General features: G+C 40.3%; 2 protein-coding genes across 2 annotated transcripts in view; both read left to right on the plus strand.

Moving 5' to 3' along the window:
• Positions 1–1,020, plus strand: part of LOC102396725 (solute carrier organic anion transporter family member 6A1) — a 149,605-nt gene extending 148,585 nt beyond the window's left edge. The window contains exons 15-16 of the mRNA XM_045166803.1: positions 329–745; positions 790–1,020. Of these exons, the coding sequence (XP_045022738.1) occupies positions 329–745; positions 790–1,020 (648 nt within the window). The remainder of the gene's footprint in view (positions 1–328; positions 746–789) is intronic.
• The window catches only part of SLCO4C1 (solute carrier organic anion transporter family member 4C1), an 87,748-nt gene continuing 64,815 nt past the window's right edge, over positions 669–23,601 (plus strand). The window contains exons 1-2 of the mRNA XM_006069625.4: positions 669–1,430; positions 5,874–6,137. Coding sequence (XP_006069687.1) covers positions 1,100–1,430; positions 5,874–6,137 — 595 coding nt within the window. The 5' untranslated portion in view covers positions 669–1,099. The remainder of the gene's footprint in view (positions 1,431–5,873; positions 6,138–23,601) is intronic.

A 23,601-nucleotide genomic window follows, 5' to 3' on the forward strand; every position in this document is an offset into this window, starting at 1 on the left:
ATCCAAAATACTGTACCTGTTGCGGCTCAGATCCTTGGGAGTCCAGACCGAAGCCTGATTCGCTAAGCGGCAAGGGCAGACTTCCCCAGGTGGCTCAGCAGGTAAAGTGTCTGCCCGCAAGGCGGGACACCCGGGTTCGATCCCTGGGTCGGGAAGATCCCCTGGAGAATGGCGACCCACTCCCGTAGTCTTGCCTGGAAAATTCCATGGACGGAGAAACCTGGTGGGCTATACAGTCCATGGGGTCGCAAAGAGGGGGACACGACTGAGCGACTGGTTCAAGGGTAGAAGGCCGCTGACGAGTTTCTGGAATTTTCTCGTGAAGCAGGTGTGTTCACAACCTTCCCGTCAGCGGCCAGACGACTCCCACAACGTCTTGTTGGTTCCCAGTCCCTGGGAAGGGGCGCGGGGGAAACCGGGGGCCCCCCCTCTCAGGCTCCTGAGGAGGCTGACGGGCCGCGCGACGAGAGAGCCCCTGAGGGGGACGCCGGGGAGGCGGGGACTCGCCCCGCGCGGGCGGCCACAGGCGGGCGAGGCCGAGGGCCGACCGCACCGCCGCGGGGCCGGCGGCCGCCAGCTCTCTGAGGAGGCTCCAGGCGACGACGACGGCGAGAGAGCCCCTGAGGCGGACGCCCGGGAGGCGGGGACTCGCTCCTCGCGGGCGGGCGAGGCCGAGGGCCGACCGCACCGCCGCGGGGCCGGACGCCCGCGCTCGGCGGCCGCCAGCTCGCGGAGGAGGCTCCGGGTGACGACGCCGGGGAGCCCCTGAGAGGGACGCCCTCCCGGTAGCCCCTGAGAGGGACGCCCGGGAGGCGGGGACTCCCTCCGCGCGGGCGGCCACAGGTGGGCGAGGCCGACGGCCGCCAGCTAGCTGAGGAAGCTCCCGGGGACGACGACGACGACGGCGGCGGCGGCGGCGGAGACAGACCCCCTGAGAGGGACGCCGGGGAGGCGGGGACTCGCCCCGCGCGGGGGCGCTGCCACCTGCCCGGAGGAGGAGCCCCAGCGGAACCTGGGTGAATTTTTTATTTATTTATTTTTATTATTATTTTTTTGCGGCTCCGGCAGCCCCGGGGAGTCGGGAGGACGAGCCCGGATCATGAAGAGCTGCAAAGGCATCGAGAACCCGGCTTTCGTCGCCTCCAGCCCAGACACCCCGCGCCGCGTCTGTGCGTCGTCGCCTTCCATCGATATCTCCGTCCTGCCCACCCCGGCCGCGGGCTCGCCGCCGCCGCCCGCGCCTCAGGAGCCCCTGGAGCGCCCCGAGCCGCCTCAGCTCTCGGGGGTTCCCGGCGCCTCTGGGCTCGGGTCGCTGTCCGAGTATGAGGAGGGGCCCTGCGGCTGGGGCAGCTTCCAACCCCAGGCTTTCCAGCGCTGCAACACGCCCCTGGGCTTTCTGTTTCACTACTGCCTCCTGGCCCTCACGCAAGGTGAGGACCGGCGCCGGCTTCGGGAAGGAGGTGGGAGAGCTGCGGGCGTCGAGGGGCGCCGGGGAGGAGGAGGGGCAGGTGCGCCGCCAGCCCCGGGGGTGAGGGGGTCTGCGCGCCTGGAGGGGGGGTGGTCCCCGGGCTCGGGGCTGGCAAGCTCTCGCACAGACGCCACCCAACCAGGTTCACGCTTCTGCATTTTTAGCTTCTCTTACAGCGAAACATTGAAAACTTGCCAGGCAAGCTCTTTCTCTTCTAAGTGTTCTACCTCCGGCCTAGCAATTTCCTGCAGAGAAGGTGGAAATGAGGGGAGCCCTCCTTCGGGAACTGGGTGCAAAAAGCATGCATTTTGCTAAAAAAACAAAACAAAACAAAAAACCCCACAACACTTATTAAAGGGATTTGTCTTTACATCGCTTCTGGAAGAGAGTGGATAAATGTGCAGCTGAAGGTAGGGCGGTTCGCCAAGGAGAAACTTTTTGGACATACATAGGATTGGTCAGATCTATGCATTCAAGTTTTTATGAGTGTAATTGGAGAGCATTGGATGTTCTCGTGAGTCTAGGGAATATAAATCTGCAGAGGCTTCAGGCGTTATTAACTGGTAAGCGTAAGTGAAGTCGCTCAGTCGTGTCCAACTCTTTCCCATGGACTGTAGTCTACCAGGCTCCTCTGTCCATGGGGTTTTCCAGGCAGTAGTACTGGAGTGTTTTGCCATTTCCTTCTCCAGCGGATCTTCCCGACCCAGGGATCGAACCTGGGTCTCCCGCCTTGTAGACACACGCCTTACCGTCTGAGCCATCAGGGAAGTCCTATAAGTGAAGTGAAAGTCACTCGGTCTTCGCGACCCCCATGGACTGAGAAGTCGAAGTCCGTGGAATTCTCCATATCAGAATACTGGAGTGGGTAGCCTTTCCCTTCTCCAGGGATCTTCCCAACCCAGGAATTGAACCCAGGTCTCCTGCATTGCTGGCAGATTCTTTACCAGCTGAGCCACAAGGGAACTGTTAAGGCACTTCACACGGATCTCTCTTAGATTCTCTTAGGAGTTACTGATGGAGAAGGTACTGGCAACCCACTCCAGTACTCTTGCCTGGAGAATCCCATGGACGGAGGAGCCTGGTAGGCTGCAGTCCATGGGGTCGCTAAGAGTCGGACACGACTGAGCGACTTCACTTTCACTTTTCACTTTCATGCATTGAAGAAGGAAATGGTAACCCACTCCAGTACTCTTGCCTGGAGAATCCCAGGGACGGTGGAGCCTGGTGGGCTGGCGTCTATGTGGTCGCACAGAGTCGAACACGACTGAAGCGACTTGGCAGCAGCAGCAGCAGCAGGAGTTACTGATAAAAGCCCAGGTTTATACCCTCAGGAAGTTGCAATCTAAGTCTCTATTGGAGGGATAGGTAGTGAGGCAGAGGGACAATGATTCTCACGAAGGAAAGCATGCAGAGAATGAAAGAAATGGAACTTATGCTAGGGCGACTATGAAATGGCACATCTTCAAGGACATGCAATAAGAGCTGGAATTTGATAGTATGTAGATTTTTTGGGGGGGGGCGGGGTCACAGTTTAAAACTTTTGTAAAGGCAATTAAGTACTGATGGAAAGAAATGTAATCGGAAAAAAAAAATTGGGTTTGAAATAGCTCTTTTTTAAGATTAACAGAAGACTGAATCGAAATATATTCTACCTGTTCCTATTCCTGCCCCACTGTCTTAAAGCAGCTCAGTGTCGCTTGCACAGGTTAGGTGCTGAGTAAATATTTGTTGATTGCGAAGCAGCTGCAGCTCTTCTCCGAGTGACAGTTTTGTGCTTGAGTTACTTCCTTTTCCACCTTTCTTGTCCCAACCAAAGTTGGCCCTCTCTCAGCATCTTAACCTTAGTTGTCCAAAATCAGTGATTACCAAGCATCTTAAGGTCAAATGTAAAGTTCAAAGAAATTAGTTCAGTTGCTCAGCCGTGTCCGACTCTTTCACAAGTAAAAATTTATCTTGTGTTTTAAGACATATTCTGAAACTGCAATATTATTCCAGAATATATCATTTTATGTTTAATATAAAATATTGTTTAAAATTATTATCAAATGTAATTGAAATTCTTAGAGAAATGTGTCAAGTTTAGCCTGGAGTTACCCTACCTAGAAATCTCCAACTTCAGAAGTGTAATCTGAGATGAAAATGATTCCATAAATTCTTATTTCAGCTTAAGTTTGAATGACTGAAAACATTATCATGTTTCTCAATCTTGATTCTTGGGAATACCATTTCCAAGATACAGTATTATAATAGGTGATTAATTGGTGAAAAAAGACCCAAAGCTTGTCAAATGAATTTACTTAACCCAGCCACTTATCAAAAATAAACAGTATTTCTCTTAGCACTGGCTTTCCTGTTGGCTCAGACAGTAAAGTGTCTTCCTGCAGTGCGGGAGACCCAGGTTCTATCCTTGGTCTGGGAAGATCCCCTGGAGAAGGAAATGGCACCCCACTCCAGTACTCTTGCCTGGAAAATTCCATGGACAGAGGAGCCTTGTAGGCTACAGTCCATGGGGTCACAGAGTCGGACACGACTGAGCAACTTCACTCACTCACTCACTCTCTCTTAGCACTTAATTTCCTAATGTACCTCCTAGCTTCTTGCATTTACAGTGGACATAGTATGCAGCCTTTCATGAGATTTCTTTTTTTAAAAAAGCCAAGTTCTTGGAGTTTATGTAGTGTAGAATTTACTTTGGGATCCTAGGCTTAAAATGCTGTCTTTCCGTAAGAGTCTACAAATTTACTTTCCCAGAAATTTTTTTTTTTTACTGTAAAAGCAATGAATTCTAATGACTGATTTTTAATCAGTATAGCAAGGGTGTTGGGAAGTTGATTTTAGATGGGAACTTTTCAGATTCTCAGACAACCTTGGTGGTGGTTTAGTCACCAAGTCTTGTTGACTCTTGCAACCCCATTGACTATAGCCTGCCAGGCTCCTCTATCCATGGGATTTTCCAGGCAAGAATACTGGAGTGGATTGCCATTTCCTTCTCCAGGAGATCTTCCTGACCCAGGAATCGAACCCAGGTCTCCTGCCATGCAGGCAGATTCTTTACCGACTAAGCTATACCCCTTATAAATCTGTCATTCCTAGCTATTTAGAAATTATATCTTAAAACATCAAGAGCTATAAATTGGTATATAGATTTATTAAATTGATATGAAAGTAAAAATCATGTTAGGACTTTTAAAATTTGTAAGAAGTTTCTTGCAATATATTCCCAGTTACAGTCTTGATAAAGCAAAATTTGAAGAGATTACAGAGATAATGTCTTGGATATACTCTTTCTATCAATTAATGATTGAAAACAATTCATGGTAGTCTCTTAAGTAAAAAGAATAATCAGTTTGAAACTTTGTAATTTGATTAGATGGTTTTTTATTTTCACTTGATAGTAGTATCTTGGAGAAGGCAAGGGCACCCCACTCTAGTACTCTTGCCTGGAAAATCCCATGGATGGAGGATCCTGGTGGGCTGCAGTCCATGGGGTCGCTAAGAGTCGGACACAACTGAGCGACTTCACTTTCACTTTTCACTTTCATGCATTGGAGAAGGAAATGGCAACCCACTCCAGTGTTCTTGCCTGGAGAATCCCAGGGACGGGGGAGCCTGGTGGCCTGCCGTCTATGGGGTCGCACAGAGTCGGACACAACTGAAGCTTCTTAGCAGCAGCAGCAGCATAGTAATATCTAAACTTCTGTATAATCAGTATCCTAATTAGACATTTTTGTTGTTAGTCAGATTTGAATTTTCAGCTTTTTCTTGTTTATTTTATATTCTTTGATCACAGTTATAATGAGCAGATGATGTGTAAGTTGTTATTTTCTGTCACGTTGCCTATGATTTAGAATGCTAGTAATTGAAATAGACTTTTAGTTTGTTTATTTTTGCCCCAGGAACTTTTAAATGATGGCTTTAATGACTCTAAGAGTGCTAGAAGAAGACAGAGGTTTGAGAACTCAATTGCACCTTTCATAAGACTAAGTCAAGGATTGAGTAATTTGAACAGTTTTAGCATTTGACCTCTCAATCACCTATATGTTTTGTAGTCTTCCAACTGAGGCCCATGGGAATATACTATACCTGGAAACTCTCTAATGAATCAGCTTCATGAGACTACCAGTCTCTTTTGTATTTAAAGAAACATGGTTAGCTGTAATTCAGTATGTGATAAACATCAACTTTACTTAATGACTGAAAATTTACAAATGTATAATTTAAAAGAGAATTGATTTGTAAAGGAAATATGTTTGGCTTGCTTAGTTTTGAAACGTTGAGATTTTTAAAACTGGACATTTAAAAATATCGATAGAAATGAACAAACTTTAGTAATGTCATGTTAATTATCATACTCTATATGGTAAAGTTGTAATAATGCACATAAATTTCCTCTTTTCTCTTTTAGGTATTGTGGTGAATGGCCTAGTAAATATTAGCATTTCCACTATCGAGAAGCGCTATGAACTGCAGAGTTCCCTGACTGGCTTGATATCATCAAGCTATGACATTGCCTTCTGTTTGCTGTCTTTATTTGTATCATTCATTGGTGAAAGAGGACACAAACCCAGATGGCTTGCGTTTGCATCCTTTATGTTAGGGCTGGGAGCGCTTGTGTTTTCACTGCCCAAATTTTTTAGTGGAAAATACCAATTTGGGTCTCTTTATGAAGGTAAGTTTCTGTTCCCTTCTTGCTTGTTTTAAGAAGTTGTACTGCACCTCACTTGTATGGTATTTAGGGTAAGGGCTTAGCTGTATTCCAGTGTTCACTGCTTTGTTATGATACGATTTGTGTGGAGTAGGAGATTATAGAGACAGATTGTGCATTGTTCATTGCTTCAGTGGATCTCCAAGTTTTTAATCTTCTAATACTCATTCCCCATATTATACACAATCTTCCTTGAAAAAAGACATGACCTGTTTTGCTTTGCTGGTGGTGTGGCTTCGCTGGGGCTTTAAGATCTAGTTTTTCCCCTTAGTTCTGTTTGCTGTGCTTACAGCTCTGCACCCTGGACCTGTTGACTCCTGATTTGAGAAAGAGACGTGAAACTTAAAGGAGTAGGGCCTTTTCTGAGTACTGAAACCAGTTTCACTTTTGACTCTGATTTAGAGACGCAGAACTTAGTTACCTAAAGTGTTGCTCTGCTCAGTACATTATTTAAAGGCTCAGAAAGGAAGTTTGATTATTTATATTCCTTCTCCTTTTTTCCCCCAAAGTATCTTTTTTTAATGGAAAACCAATTATGGGAGAACCCGAGAAATGTGCAAATGAAAGTAGACATTTTAAACACTTTTTGTCCTTCCTGAGACTTTTAATAGCAAATATTGAAATAAAATCAGAGAGCCACAAAATCAGAAGCTTTCAGAGGTTAGGTAAATGAAAAAAAGGCTTATAGTAAGAAGAAAGGGGAACTGGGGCCTGCTGCATGATAGTCATTATTTTCAAAAAGTTAAGATTTTTATATTTGTATTAGTATTGAAGATTCATATTAAAGTGTTAACATTTCCCAAGATCTATTTCCCAGTTGTAGACTGACAATAGGACAGTATTTTCAATAACAAAGTATATATATCATACAGCGTGGTTTTAGGGATAGACATACTAAGTAAGCAAACTTCATTTTAGAAGTAAAAATAGAATTTGCAAGTATATGGATCAAGAGAAGATATATTAAAAAGGTGGTAAAGCTTGAAATGAATGAGATAAGGTGAATGTGTTATCTATAGAAAGAACAGTTACTGGGTTCTAGTATATTATCTAAGATTCCATAAAATTTTATTAGTTCAACTGCACATACTTTCTCTGGGAGTAGTTTTATAAATAAGACATGCAGGATTTAGTATAGTATCTTTGATATCCTAATGGTAAGGGAAAAGCTGAATTTTTATCTGTCACAAGAAATACAAAACTGATTCTGTGATAGCAAAAACAGTATTGTATTGATAGCCTTTAGGTGGTGATCTTTGTCCGGATTTTAATCCCTCATTTTTCCAGTTGATCAGATACCCTACTGTTCTTAAAGTATACAGACTTTGTTAAAAAAAAAAAAAACCAACAATACAACTTTAACTCTTTGAACTAAAACATAAACACCTGCTCCAAGTGCAAAAGCCTGATCTGTCCTCAGCCATCTTCTTTGCTTCCTCTCTTCCATACACCCGTTGTGTCGCAGCCAGTTTGAATAATTTCTATTTCCCAAAGGGAAATTGCCACAAATTAAGGAGTGTGTGGCCAGAGATGAAGCCAAGAAGGTTCTTGAAACCAGATTATAAACTTTCAGTACATTATTGTATATCATGCAAGTTTTCACCACATTCGTGTTGATGTTTTCCATGATTTTAGTTGAAGTAGATTAGGTAGAGGAATTGGATGAGCTGTAAATTTTTTACTCTAAATTTCCTCATAATTTAAATAATAATTTCTCTATGGAAAATAAAAATAAAAATTCAGTTTGCCCTTATTCTGCCATTGGTATGATGAATATTTATTGATATGGACTCTACCTGATGCCGAAATAATAGCAGTGAAACAGTTTCATGCCCTCTGGATTGTATATACTAGTGGGAGGAAATACAAAATAAAGCAACAAACACTACTGAGGTGAGTATATAAGGGAAGAAATAGTATGAGGTAATAGTGCACACAAGGGAAAATACATGGGCAAGGGAAGGCTATTGTGATAAAAACTGGATAATGAGGAGCCAGTCCTGAAAGATGATTTCCAGGCAGGAGAAAAAATGATTGCAGGCTTTGGAGCAGGAAACAGCTTGGTAGATTTTAGGAAGTGTCAATTTTGGCCAGCATTCTCAAAGGTAGGGAGAAAGTAGCTGAGATAAACTTGAGAGGCAGGCAGACCACAGCGTGAGTCATTTGGATTTGTCTTTAAATGCAATGGGAATTCATGAGAGAGTTTTACACAGGGGAGTACATGATCTTATTTATGTTTTTAAATGATCATTTGGCGTCTGTTGTTCTGAGGGACAAGAGTATTTGTGAGAAAATCACCCAGGAGATTTTCACTATAGTTCAGGTGAGCAATAAAGGTGGTTGGGGTGGGATTGGTAACAGTAGAAATTTAGAGAAGTGATTGATTTTCAATCTACTTTGGAGGAAAAAGAGATGGGTCTTTTTTTTTTTTTTAATTTTTAATTTTATTTTATTTTTAAACTTTACATAACTGTATTAGTTTTGCCAAATATCAAAATGAATCCGCCACAGGTATACATGTGTTCCCCATTCTGAACCCTCCACCCTCCTCCCTCCCCATTCCATCCCTCTGGGTCATCCCAGTGCACCAGCCCCAAGCATCCAGTATCGTGCATCGAACCTGGACTGGCAACTCATTTCATACATGATATTTTACATGTTTCAATGCCATTCTCCCAAATCTTCCCACCCTCTCCCTCTCTCACAGAGTCCATAAGACTGTTCTATACATCAGTGTCTCTTTTGCTGTCTCGTACACGGGGTTATTGTTACCATCTTTCTAAATTCCATATATATGCGTTAGTATACTGTATTGGTGTTTTTCTTTCTGGCTTACTTCACTCTGTATAATAGGCTCCAGTTTCATCCACCTCATTAGAACTGATTCAAATGTATTCTTTTTAATGGCTGAATAATACTCCATTGTGTATATGTACCATAGCTTTCTTATCCATTCATCTGCTGATGGACATCTAGGTTGCTTCCATGTCCTGGCTATTATAAACAGTGCTGACTCTTTGCAACCCCATGAACTATACAGTCCATGGAATTCTCCAGGCCAGAATACTGGAGTGGGTAGCCTTTCCCTTCTCCAGGGGATCTTCCCAACCCAGGGATCTAATCCAGGTCTCCCTCATTTCAGGTGGATTCTTTACCAACTGATTTGTCAGAGAAGCCCCTTGGTAATCATAAGTTTGTTTTCTGCATCTGTGACTATTTCTGTTTTGTAAATAAGCTCATCTGTACCATTTTTTTAGATTCCACAAGTAAGTAATATCAAATGATATTTCTTTCTCTGACTTACTTCACTCAGTATGACAATATCTAGGTCCATCCATGTTGTTGCAGATGGTGTTATTTTGTTCTTTTTTGTGGCTGAGTAATATTCCATTGTACACACGTACCACATCTTCTTTATCCATTCCTCTGTCAATGGACATTTAGGTTGCTTCCATGTCCTTTCTATTGTAAACAGTGTTGCTATGAACATTGAAGTAGATGTCTAATTTTGAATTATAGTTTTCTCCATAGATATGTCCAGGAGTAGGATCGCTGGATTATATGGTAGTTCTGTTGTTAGTTTCTTAAGGAACCTCCGTGTTCTCCATAGTGGCTTTACCAATTTACATTGCCATGAACAGTGTAGGAGGGTTCTCTTTTCTCCACACCCTCTCCAGTATTTATTGTTTGTAAATTTGTTGATGATGACTATTCTGAACTGCGAGTGAGCGGTAATACCTCATTGTAGATTTAATTTGCATCTGTATACTAATTAGTGTTGTTGACCATCCTTTTGTGTGCTTTTGGGCCATCTGTAACAGTCAGTTTTAATGGTCTGCACTAACTTGTCTGCTCAAGTGAATTAATCCACTTTTGTAAATACAGGATTGTGTAACCACAAATCTGAGTTATTTATCCAACTCTAAGGAGAATGTTGAGAAAAAAACTGGAGATTTAAGTGAGAAAAGGAAAACAAATGAATTTGAAAGCTTTTGGAAATAAATTAGAAGGAAATGTATAATCTTCTTAGGTAATTTTAAATAAATAACCTAAAGAGAATACCATTAAGAAATCATATTATTTGAATCATACATGTCATTTTAAGTTAATTTGAAACCGACATTGAGGAAATTAATATATTCCTTTGTATGCTTTTTTTTGTTGATATTGTTTTGAACTTGAGGGAAACCAAACAGCAGTTTGGATGAAATACTCTCTGTAAGAGGAGATTAAAGTAATGTAATATAATTGGTAAATAGAAGAAAACAAAATATGAAATATGATAAGCATGTATAATTTCCACAGGTGTGAGAATAACACAAAAGGAGGTTAAGAATTAGCAAAAAGGAAGAAAAGTGTTTGGAAACAGCTTGAATTTTCTATTCTATAAAAAATAAATTTAAGTAGGTTTGGGAAATTATTTTCTTAAAGGAAATTTTAGTGGAGACATAAGGGTTAGAACTGAACTGAACTGAACTGAAGGGTTAGAGGCAATTATCTAACTTTGAATGGAAAAAATAACATTTATCAAAGAGAAGTTTTACTTGTTGTTATTGGACAAACACAAGAAAAAAGGAAGAATTAATTTCAAAAAAAAGGAAAGACAAACACACAAAAAAGAAAGAATTAATTTTAGGGAAATAAATGCTTCTAAGGGCTAATTTCTTTATATGTTAACTTGAGAATAGAATAATGTCATAAACCACTTTCAAGTAAATCATATTCGCCACTCATTTTTGCTGTATTTTGGGCTTCCCTGGTGGCCCAGACGGTAAAGCGTCTGCCTGCAGTGCTCAAGACCCGGGTCAGACCAACAACAGAACATAACATATTTTAATATAGCTTTTAAATATTGTTAAAATGCAATAAATAATCAAAACTTTGCCACATAACATTTTGTCTTCATCCAAGCACTTTTTAATTTCCTTTGGATGAGTGTTAATTTAATGTTGGTAAATAAAATTATCTTTTCTTGTCTTTGAGACTTTGTGACAGGAGTCATTTGTAAACACTTAAGAATTATAGAGAACTAATTACTAAATCCAGTAAAGCTGTTTTTCTCTATTGATCAATAGTTGGATACATTTTCTTAAGCTGTATTATTTTCTTGTTTCTCTTTCATATCCTTTTCTCTCAAAAAAAAAAAAATATATATATAGCTCTCAACACTTCCCATTTGCTTAATCACTAAATTTCTAATGTTTTAGAAATGGTATTTCAGGGAGCATTTTGCATCAAAGGACTTTAGTTGCACAGGCTGACTAACTAAAAATGTTGAATTAGGAAAATGATTAGAGCAGGACTCAAGATTGGACTTAATTTTTAATTACTGTTTTGTCTTTGTCTTGTGTTCTTAAAGCTTTTTTTTTTTTTTTTTTTGAATATGGAATGCTTGCCTAGAATGGAAAAGACAGAGGGCCAAAAATCTTAAGAGTTTTTCAGTGAAATACAGGACGCTTTAATTTTGCTTGGCCTCTGGGTGTTCCTTCTTCTTCATATTGCTTCTTTCTTAGGAAAATCACTTTGATTTTTCTTAGATTTAAATTTTACTATAATGAAATAAAGAGGGCAGGTGGTTTCTTAGGTTAAAATATATAGTAGTGTAATAAAGTTAATTATTTAAAATGATCTTTAAATTTAATATACAACAGTAAAAGAGCTAGAGTTAACTTTAGGGGTATTCAGTGCTGTAGAAGAACCTATCACTGTTTTTAATATCACTGTTTTTACTGTTTCCCAGACTACCTACCTTAATGTAGCCAGTTTTGTTGAAATTCACATGACCTAACTTCTGAAATAGAAGAAACTCACAGAGAAAAATAAGTAGGGAGTCATGTGTCAATGAGATGTTAGCACAAACTCAATTCTGCTCACAGTTATAGTTTGCGGACAGATACACATTTTTAAGTTCATGGTCTTGATAATATGAATTATCCTAGACGGTTGGTACCCTTATTTAATGCCCTGTGGAGATCCTAATTCTAATTCAAGAAGTGAGACTCAGGAATTTATGTTTTTAAAAATACCCAGGTTATTTTAGAAGTCCATTTTGGGAAATACGTGTCCAGTTTAGAATTTCCTTATTTTGTAGTATCAACTGTGGACATAGAAATAAATGTTTCTTTTCATTTCAGGATTATTGCTTTATATTTTCCTTTAAAACAGGAGTTTCACAAGCATAAGGAAATACTACCTACTTTAATGTAGCCGGTTTTGTTGAAATTCACATGACCTAACTTCTGAAATAGAGGAAACTCACAGAGAAAAATAAGTAGGGAGGCATGTGTCAATGAGATGTTAGCACAAACTCAATTCTGCCCACAGTTATAGTTTGCAGACAGATACAAATTTTAAAGTTCCTGGTCTTGAACAAGACAGTAATGTTGCTACATTTACCAAAATATGATCTGCCAAGCCAAGTTTCTGATGGTATCAGGGATATGTTAAGCATGGATTCCTCTAGTTCAATGAGTTTGGGAAAAGATGAACGCTAAAGACGTGCCTTATTGTATCACTGTAAAAGTGAATGCATTGTGTGACTCTTTAGTTAGGGGATATGAAATGTATGGTTCTGAACTTATTGACCAAAGAACTCCATGGATATGCTTGTCTCTTTACCCTGCTTCCACTATTCACTTTACATTTTCTCCTCCAGATTATTGAATTTGGAAACTTCATTATGGCCAGCACCGATAACAGCATATGTAGCATATCCAACAGGATAGTAGGTACCTGAGAAATGTTTGTTGAGTTATCAGACATATAAATGAATGACTGGACCCCTTCAGAAGAGGCATGTTAGGAGTCTGATGCCTTGTCCTTTCACAGAAGGCAGTAAGAGTAGGTTATGGCAGATAAAGGCAGTCTGGGATTCTCTGTTCACATTTTCTATTAGCTTGGCCTTATGGAACCCAAAATTACTCCATAAAGAATAATTTCCCCTTCTTTTGGCCACTGAGTTGGAAAGAATTATAAGTTATCAGAGTCAAAGATTATTAGCCATAAATGACTTTTATGGGTAGGATTTGGTATCTGAAAAATTTGCAACATGAAAAAGGAAGCTAAAATGAGAAGCATATTCAGAAATAAAATCAAAATGCATTGATATTAAATTTTTGGCTTTCATCTTAAATTGCTTGCTAAAATATTGATTTCGCTATCTACTGTACTTCTAAAGTACAAATGTCAGATGTTTTTGGATAGACTGTAATAGTGATTACGCTTATTTATCTTCATGTGTGAAATAAAAGGAAATGTCTGGTAGGGCACTCAAGCGGACCATAGGCATAGTTGTGTCTAACCCGATGTAATATATGGGAGGTAATGATTAAGCAATGCTTTTTGTAGCTTCCTCAGAATGGTTGGTAAAAATTGTGGTGAGAAAAAAATGAGGAAATTCAATTTTCTTGGTCACTAGTTCTTAAAAATGCACAAATTAGCCAGTGTGTTTTACTGTATTTTTTCTTTTATTTTAGTGGTATTAGCACATTACATTGAATGAAAGTATCAGTAGTATAACAGGGATATTAAGGTCAGACAAAACAGTTTAAAGTTTTGCTCGAGCACTGGATGATAGAGCTGTGTGATCCTGCACAGGTTTTTTTCAACTATAAATCATGATGGTAGCAGTAACTGCTACTTCATAGGAGATTACACACAGTGCTGAGGCAGTGCCGGGTATGGGTAAGTTCTCATCAAATAATAGTAATGAATAAAAATTATGTTCATGCTAATTAACAGCTATTTTAATGTAAAAAACTGCCTTTCTTGGTTTGTTTTAGTTATTATCAATGGTAGTTACAATATGGACAACTAAAAATCTTTCAGTCTGATACATATGTTTTTGTAAGTGCCATTTGATATCAGCATATCCAAAAGTCTGGCGAAACTTGATTTGCTGTAGCTAAATTAATTGGGACTACTCAATATAACATACTAAAATATTGCCTTTTAAATAGCCAAGGTGCCTCTTTCTAAATAGTTTTAATTTTTTCCTAATTTTGAATATGATATGTCCCTTTGGCAGCTAATCAGAAGATAGAAAAATTTAAAAAAATGATATAAAAGGGGAAAAACTAGAATATATGGAATAAAAGGAACTAAGTCTGCATGATAACACATCCTAGATAGCACACTATCAGCAGTTCAGCCTTTTAAAGTATATACATATTCATATGTGTATTCACAAGTAGTTATGCACAATTGCACTTTTACATTACATAGTCATTAATACCATAGTCATTGGATCCATCCATAGTCATTGGATGGCTGGATGGTATCACTGACTCGATGGACATGAATTTGAGTAAGCTACAGGAGTTGGTGATGGACAGGGAAGCCTGGTGTGCTGCAGTCCATGGGGTGGCAAAGAGTCAGACACTACTAAGTGACTGAACTGAACTGAGTCATTAATATATTCTCATACCTTCTTACTAACCTTAATACATATTCATATATCTTTATGTCACATTTTCACATATATATACCAATGCACATTTTAAGGAAACAATATTTTGAACTTATGGGTATCTATTCTTTAACTTAGAATATATGTGGGATATTGTAAATATTAAAAAGACAAAACTGAAGAATATTTATGCTTTTATATTGTTTCATTTTATAGATAATCTATTTAACTGACCCTCCTTTGTTGTGATTTTTATTAATGCATTTTATTTTTCTGGTTACAAAAGTTCTATTGGTCATGGCAGACAGTTTGAGTAATACTAAACAGTAGAAAGAGGGGAAAAAAATTCATTATTATTCTTTCCTCAAGAGAGCAACTTTGGGATTATCTTAATATTTTTATTGTGTATGTCTCTTATAGAGTTAGTATAGTATTTTTCATAGTTTACAACTTATGAGCATTCTTGTTCTTGTATCATATTCAACTATATATAATTAACCATTCTCACAGAGCTAAATAATTACATTTTAAAACTTTTCCATAATAAAGCATCTCATAACATTTTTATGTTTAAAAATTGTACTATACTTTGGTAGTTATACAGTTCTTAACATTTTGAAATTGACTTTTTTAATTCAGAATAATTCTGTAAAGACTCATCAGAGTTGAGTTTATTAATTACTCTTTCCTTTTTATTGCTAATTAATAAGTTTTTCATGGTATGGATTTACCATGTTTTGTTCAACCATTTATCTGCTAAAGGGCATTTGAGTTGATCTTAGTTTTTTGGCTATCCCAAGTTAAGTTATAAGCATTTGTATACGGATTTTTGTGTGAACATACTTTTCACTTCTCTGGGATGGACGTCTCGGAGTAAATCTGATGGGTCGTATGATAGTTCTCTGCTTAGTTTATTACTGTTTTCCAGAGTGATAGTACCATTGGCAATGTATGAATGATCCAGTTTATCTACGTCCTTGCCAACATTTCTTGCTGTCATTACTTTAAAAGTTTTTTTTAGTATTTATTTTTATTTATTTGGCTGTGCTGGATCTTAGTTGCTGCACACGAGATATTCAATCTTTGTTGTGACATGCGGTAATTTTTAGTTGCAGCATGTGAGCTCTTTAATTGGGGCATGTGGGATCTAGTTCCTGAAGAAAGATGGAAACCAGGCCCCCTGAATTGGGAGCATGGAGTCCTAGCCACTGGACCACTAGGGAATTCCCCCTCAGTATTTTTTATTTTACCCATTTTGATAGGTTGTAGTGAAATCTTGTTATGCTTGTAATCTGCATTTCCCTAATGGCTAATGATGTTGAGCATCTTTGCTTGTGCTCTTTTGCCATCTGTTTGTCCTTCATGTAATATCTTTTTTATTTTTTGCCCATGTTCTAACTAGATTGTTTTTTATTTTTACTGTAGAGTTTTGCAAGTTACTTATGTATTCCAAGTACTAGATCTTTGTCACATAAGTAGGTTGCAAATATTCTCATCTTGTCTGTAGCTTATCCTTTTCAACATCGTTAACAGAGATTTTCGCAGAGCAAAAAATTTTAATTTGAGTGAAATTCAGTTTCTCTCTTTTTCCTTTTGTTGTCAAGCCTAAGAACTCGTTTCCTAGTCCTTGATCTCAAAGGTTTTCTATTTATTTTCTTCAAAAAGTTTATCAGTTCAGTTCGGTTCAGTTCAGTTGCTCAGTTGTGTCCGACTCTGCAACCCCATGGACTGCAGCATGCCAGGCTTCCCTGTACATCGCCAACTCTTGGAGTTCACTCAAACTCATGTCCATTGAGTTGGTGATGCCATCCAACCATCTCATCCTCTGTCATCCCCTTCTCCTCCTGCCTTCAATCTTTCCCAGCATGAGGGTCTTTTCCAATGAGTCAGTTCTTTGCATCAGGTGGCCAAAGTACTGAAGCTTCATCAGTCCTTCCAATGAATATTCAGGACTGATTTCTTTTAGGATGGACTGGTTGGATCTCCTTGCAGTATAAGGGACTCTCAGGAGTCTTCTCCAACACCACAGTTCTGAAGCATCAGTTCTTCGGCGCTCAGCTGTCTATATAGTCCAGCTCTCACATCCATCCGTGACTACTGGAAAAACCATAGCTTTGACTAGAGGGACCTTTGTCAGCAAAGTAATGTCTGTGGTTTTTAATATGCTGTTTAGGTTGGTCATGATTTTTCTTCTAAGGAGCAAGTGTCTTAATTTCATGGCTGCAGTCACCAACTGCAGCGCTTTTGGAGCCCAAGAAAATAGTCTGTCTCTGTTTCCATTGCTTCCCCTTCTATTTGCCATGAAGTAATGGGACCGGATGTCATGATCTTATTTTTTTGAATGTTGAGTTTTATTCCAGCTTTTTCACTCTCCTCTTTCACTTTCATCAAAAGACTGTTTAGTTCCTCTTCACTTTCTGCCATAAGGGTGGTGTCATCTGTATATCTGACATTATTGATACTTCTCCCGGCAGTCTTGATTCCAGCTTGAGCTTCATCCAGCCTGGCATTTCACATGATATACTCTGCATGTAAGTTAAATAAACAGGGTGGCAGTATACAGCCTTGACGTACTCCTTTCCCAATTTGGAACCAGTCTGTTTATAGTTTTTCATTTTCCATTTAAATCTGTGATACATCTTGAGTTGATATGACTCTTTATATTTGTATTATTTGTTTATTTGACTCTTCTTTGTATTTCCAGTTAACATTCTGTTTACATTTTAAAAACAGAAATGTGAAACTAATGTACTTGCCACAATAATCATTACCAGTTTGTTGTTCATTGTTTAGTTGTTCAGACCTGTCTGATTCTTTGCAACCCCATAGACTACAATGTTGACTGCACACCTGGAGTCACTGGTTCAGAGAAATCCTGAAATCCCACTGGGAAGCTGTCATGCTTGTTCCTTGAGTAAACTCTCCTCCAGCTTCTTGGGAGGGGCTTTACAATTCATTTTTCTCTGTTGGTCCTGTTTTATAATTATCCCTGGCTATATTTGGATGCTTAAACGTTGTATTAGCCTGTTTCTTGCCTATAAAAATTAGGGAACTGAGGGTCATTTTAATGTTTATTCAGTCATAATCTCTCCTAGAAGAGGCTAATGGTTCATTTAATAGTGTAGATGGTTCAGAAACTAATTGATTCAGGTATTGTTATTGTTTAGTCCCTCAGTCATGTCCAACTCTCTGTGACCCCATGGACTGCAGCACGCCAGGCTTTCCTGTCCTTCACCATCTCCCAGAGCTTTCTCAAACTCATGTCCATTAAGTCGGTGATGCCATCCAACCATCTTGTCCTCTGTCGTCCCCTTCTCCTCCTGCCTTCAATCTTTCCCAGCATCAGGGTCTTTTCCAGTGAGTCAGCTCTTGGATCAGGTGGCCAAAGTATTGGAGCTTCAGCTTCAGCATCAGGCCCTTCAATGATTATTCAGGATTGATTTCCTTCAGGATTGACTGGTTTGATCTCCTTGCAGTCCAGGTGACTCTCAAAAGTCTTCTCCAGCACCACGGTTCAAAAACATCAATTCTTCCGCGCTCAGCCTTCTTTATGGTCCAACTCACATCCATATATGACTACTGGAAAAACCATAGTTTTGACTATACAGACCTTTGTCGGCAAAATAATGTCTCTGCTTTTTAATATGGTTTCTAGTTTTGTCATGGCTTTTCTTCCAAGGAGCAAGTGTCTTTTAATTTCATGGCTTCAGTCACCATCTGCAGTGATTTTGGAGCCCAAGAAAATCATTTCACATGATTCAGGTTTATGTGCCAATAATCACACTCTAAGTTTTGCATTGTGTCTTGTCTCTTTGGACTTAGTTAAGCTTATCAGAGAAAGGAAGAGTCAAACCCTTTGGCACTTTTCATTGAGCCTTATTTTCCAATTAAAAGTATTTGCTTGAAGTGCAGGTCATTAAAACAAGTAGGTTGGTAGTATGAGAGATATGCCTATGGTTACTTGTGCCTTCCAAATCTATTTCCATCCATGTACAATAGGTAATGCATACTTCATGATGCATACTTCAGGTTGCAGTGTCCATAATCCTGTTTATGTCTAACATACCAGCATCTAAGAGCAAACCAACAGTTGCTTTTCAAAATAATAATATATGCCAAAAAGCTTAGTCTTAGCTACAAAAACCCAGGGATCTTCCCTTTGGAGACCTGCCAGAGGCTTCCTACATCTTCCCAGTCTGCCATAAAGACTCTCCAAACCTGCTGTAAGAACTTTATCATGTTCCAGAACTCACAACTCAGAAGGCCTCTGAGCAACACAGGTCAATTAAAATAGACTGTGGAGTAGATAAAACCAAGGCTATGGCCCCACTCCCTGTTAATGGCATGGGATGTATTTTGCTTGGGGTCACCTTAATCCATTCAGTGCCATTAATAGCGAGTGGGGCCATAGCCTTGGTTTTATCTACTCCACAGTCTATTTTGATTGATCTGTATTGCTCAAAGGCCTTCTGAGTTCTGGAACATGATAAAGTTCTTGCAGCAGGTATGGACAATGTTTATAACTGTTTATGGCAGACTGTCCAAAGAACACTGTCATAAATATTGTCCATACCCGTTGGCCGTACCTGAAGCTGAAGCTCCAAATACTTTGGCCACCTGATGGGAAGAACTGATTCCTTAGAAAAGACCCTGATGCTGAGAAAGATTGAAGGCAGGAGGAGAAGGGGCGACAAGAGGATGAGATGGTTGGATGGCATCACCGATGCGATGGGCCTGAGTTTGAGTAAGCTTCAGCATTTGGTGATGGGCAGGGAGGCCTGGTGTGTTGCAGCCCATGGGGTCGTAAAGAGTCAGATACGACAGAGTGACTGAACTGAACTGAACTGATGGCAGACTGGGAAGATATAGGAAGCCTCTGGCAAGTCTTCACAGGGAGAACCCCTGGGTTTTTTTTTAGTAAGGCTAAGCTTTTTTGCCTACATTATTCTTTTGAAAAGCAACCATTGGTTTGCTCCTCAGTGCTGGTATGTTAGACATAAACAGGATTAGGATCACTGTGCAACCTGAACTCCTCATCATGAAGTATGTTACCACTGTGGTGGTGGTGGTTTAGTTGCTCAGACATGTCTGACTCTGTGACCCTGTGGACTGTAGCCCACCAGGCCCCTGTGTCCATGGGATTCTCCAGGCAAGAATACTGGAGTGGGTTGCCATTTCCTTCTCCAGGGGATCTTCCAGACCAAGGATTGAACTTGGGTTTCCAACGTTGCAGGCAGATTCTTTACTAGCTGAGCTACAAGGGAACAAATCATAAAATTAGACATGTGAAAGTTGGACATTTTGTTTTTAAATGAAATGGTAGATGAAAATAAATTTGAAAGGTGCAAGTAAGTATAGGCATATATCTCATACTACTAACTTACTTGTTTTTTATTGACTTGCACTTCCCTCTTTTCCAATGGAGAAAGGTTGTTATAGGCAGGAGTTAGCATGGTTTTACTACAAAACCCTAGATGTCCTCATTACAAGGATCTCACAGAGTTCCTTGTGACTGGCTAACAGAGCAGGAAAAGGTGTAGCCTGGTTTACAAAGGGTTTTTGCTGGCACCTACCAAAGGTGAATATTTTGTAGAGAAATCCCACTCAGGCATGTCCCTAAAAGCCAATCGTCCGTCGAAATTCTTTTTTGATAGGAGAGAAGGCCTGAGGTACAGATTTTCATTGATTCACACACAACAGTCTGGGCTTCCCTTGTGGCTCAGACAGTAAAGAATCTTCCTGCAGTGTGGGAGACCCAGGTTTAATCCCTGGGTCAGGAGGATCCCCTGGAGAAGGAAATGGCAACCCACTCCAGTATTTTTGCCTGGAAAATCCCATGGACAGAGGAGTCTGGTGGGCTACAGTCCATGGGGTCACAAAAGAGTTGGACATGACTGAGTGACTAACTCTTCCATGCACAACACTCTAATAGATAAGCTGGCCAGTCAGAAGGTTGAAAACAAAACAAAACAAAAATTAAAGTTGTTAACAAGGTAATTTTAATAGTATGCTTGAGTTAATACATATGTATAGTGGACTGCAGCCATGAAGTTAAAAGATGCTTGCTCCTTGGAAGGAAAGCTATGACAAACCTAGACAGCATATTATTAATAAAGATCAGAGACATTACTTTGATGCAAAGGTATCTTTAGTCAAAGCTATTGTTTTTCCAGTAGTCATGTACAGATGTGAGAGTTGGATCAAATAGAAGGCTGAGTGCCCAAAAATTGATGCTTTCTAACTGTGGGGTTGGAGGAGACTCTTGAGAGTCCCTTGGACAGCAGGGAGTTTAAACCAGTCAGTCCTAAAGGAAATCAATCCTGAATATTCATTGGAAGGACTGATGCTGAATCTGAAGCCTAGAATGTAAAGGTGTTTTTTGCCACTTGTTAACTTGAGGGCATCCTCTGTAGAAGACACTCTCATCAGGAAGAAAATATGGTCTGTCCAGTGAGTGTCAATCAGTGTTTTTCCCCAGCCACTGTGCTTTTTGTGGAATTGACCCATATTAAAAATGACCACGTAGTATAGAAGGAAGCTAAACATGGGTTCAAAATGATTTTTCCCTCCTCATAGACTGGTCTAACTCCTGTATTGCAGATGCATTACCCAATTTACCAACTTCAGGGTCCAGTCCTGAGAGCAATGATTTGGTAACATTCCCTAGGGCAACTGATATACCCCAGGAGAGCCAGAGTATATCTATCCTGGTTGCAGTTTGTCCTCCTAAGACAAATACATATTCTAGACATGAATTTATTTTTACCACCTGTGATGCTTCTAGCAACACTCAGTGTTGTTTGACTTACTCAATTCATTATTATAGCTAACTTCTGAAGAAGTTGCATCACTTCTGATGAAGAAATTCATTTGCAGCAGAATTACGGTAACAGACTTCTGCTCATGAAATTCCCTTGTGTGTCTTACTATGTACCCCAACACCCAGAAGTCTCTGACTTGGTAGAATAGTGTCTGTTTTGTTATAACTTGCAGAATAAAATTTCCTTCTCTACAGAACATGATATATTCATTAAGTGAGGCAGAATGCATTCTGTGTTGCTGGGACCTCCATAGCCAGCATACATAGGGTACTGAACTAGGGAGTGGCAGTGGGTTGGAGCCTTTTAGTTCTGTACCTAAATATCCACTTACAGAATTTGTTTCCAGCCTTAGTCTTCATACTAAATAATCAACAGGTAGAGAAGATGACCACTGAATTTGCAGGTGATGGATCCTTGTTAATAAGGGAAATTGGGTTGTTTTTAATCACTGGCAAGGCAGAGTGTATTTTTGACTGAGGGTTCCTGTTAATATCCCTGTACCCAGTCAGTTCAGTTGCTCAGTTGTGTCCTACTCTTTGCAACCCCATGCAGTGCAGCACTCCAGGCCTCCCTGCCCATCACCAACTCATGGAACCTACTCAAACTCATGTCCATTGAGTTGGTGATGCCATCCAACCATCTCATCCTCTGTTGTCCCCTTTTCCTCCCGCCTTCAATCTTTCTCAGCATCAGGGTCTTTTCAAATGAGTCAGCTCTTTGCATCAGGTGGCCAAAATATTGGAGTTTCAGCTTCAACATCAGTCCTTCCAATGAACACCCAGGACTGATCTCCTTTAGGATGGACTGGTTGGATCTCCTTGCAGTCCAAGGGACTTTCAAGAGTCTTCTCCAACACCACAGTTCAAAAGCATCAATTCTTTGGTGCTCAGCTTTCTTTATAGTGCAACTCTCACATACCCAATAGTACTTGTTAAAAGGAAACCCATGGAATGTTGCCGACTGTGCACAGAGCCTGCTCGCGGGCTGCCAGACCTTGCTGAGCAGAATGTGTGGCCGGCTGGCCGCTGCAGCCCTGCTGAGGGACACGTGCCGCTGTCTGCGGTGGTCTCCCCGAGGTGTCTGCTCGCTTACGGGTCCGGCCCTCCACAGACAGGAGTGAGAGGATGGAGAAACAGCCCTGCTTCTTGGACCAGGTGTTGCTGCAGTTCCTGTTGTGTCCTCTCTCTAATAAGCCGCTCAATGAAGCATTAATGAATTGATGAATGAAGAGTTAGGAATAGCCTATGCAATTACTGATGGGGTTCCTAATATGATACCACAGGCAACTAGGATGACACATCAGAATAGAAGCAAGAAGAAGTGGAGCAGCATTAGATCGTATTTAAAAGCAGCACACACAAGTCAATATGCTAAGTACCATCTACCTTTTAAAAGGTCAGAGTGGTGGGGAAGAAGGTTTCTGTCTCTCCATGCACTTACTGTCCGTGTTCCGTTGGTATCTTCAGCAGGACTGTTTTACTCAGGCTGTGTGGAGGAAAACTTCCCACAGGGCTGCGCTGGCACCACCAGCCTGTGCTTTTACAGTCAGCTGTTGCTGATTACCGTATCTGTTTATGTGTTCTTCCACTTTTGGACTTGGATGGCTATTAACCTCTTCTGGCATAGATAAGGAAACCAGAGCCAAGATGGTATATCCTCATGATATGCCTAAGTGTCTGTCTCGGAAAGCCTGACCACATGGAAATATTGGAAACCCACTTACTGTGCTGGAAAGATGCTTTGCCTTGCGTCTCTCAGAGGTCTAGGACTGTGGGACGCTTAAGCTGCAGAGGCTTCTTTAATGTACCTTGGTTCTGCCCTTTGGTTTTCTGAAGGTTCTCATTTATACTAGGGGTATCAGAAGAAACATGTCAAAAGAATGTCTTGTTGGAAATTAACAGCCCCAGCCATCAACTTGTGACTTATCCCATTCGTAATGAAACGTTACTGATTGGAAATTTTAGTTTATTTTAGATTCAAAGTCTTTGGTAAAGTCACATGATAAGGATGACTGAAATAGTTCTGAAGAAGCTATGTTGGAATAGTTGTAGAGAAATGCATTTGAACTAATGTGATTTAAAGCTATAAATAAAATGGAAATTTCATGGATGTGCCAAAATTCTGAGTTTGTAAAATCACCTTCACTTCTTTGGCATCAGATGCTTACATTAATTATAATAAAATAATAAATAAAAATATA

Source organism: Bubalus bubalis, chromosome 9, assembly GCF_019923935.1.
Source record: "Bubalus bubalis isolate 160015118507 breed Murrah chromosome 9, NDDB_SH_1, whole genome shotgun sequence".
Lineage (NCBI taxonomy): Eukaryota > Metazoa > Chordata > Mammalia > Artiodactyla > Bovidae > Bubalus > Bubalus bubalis.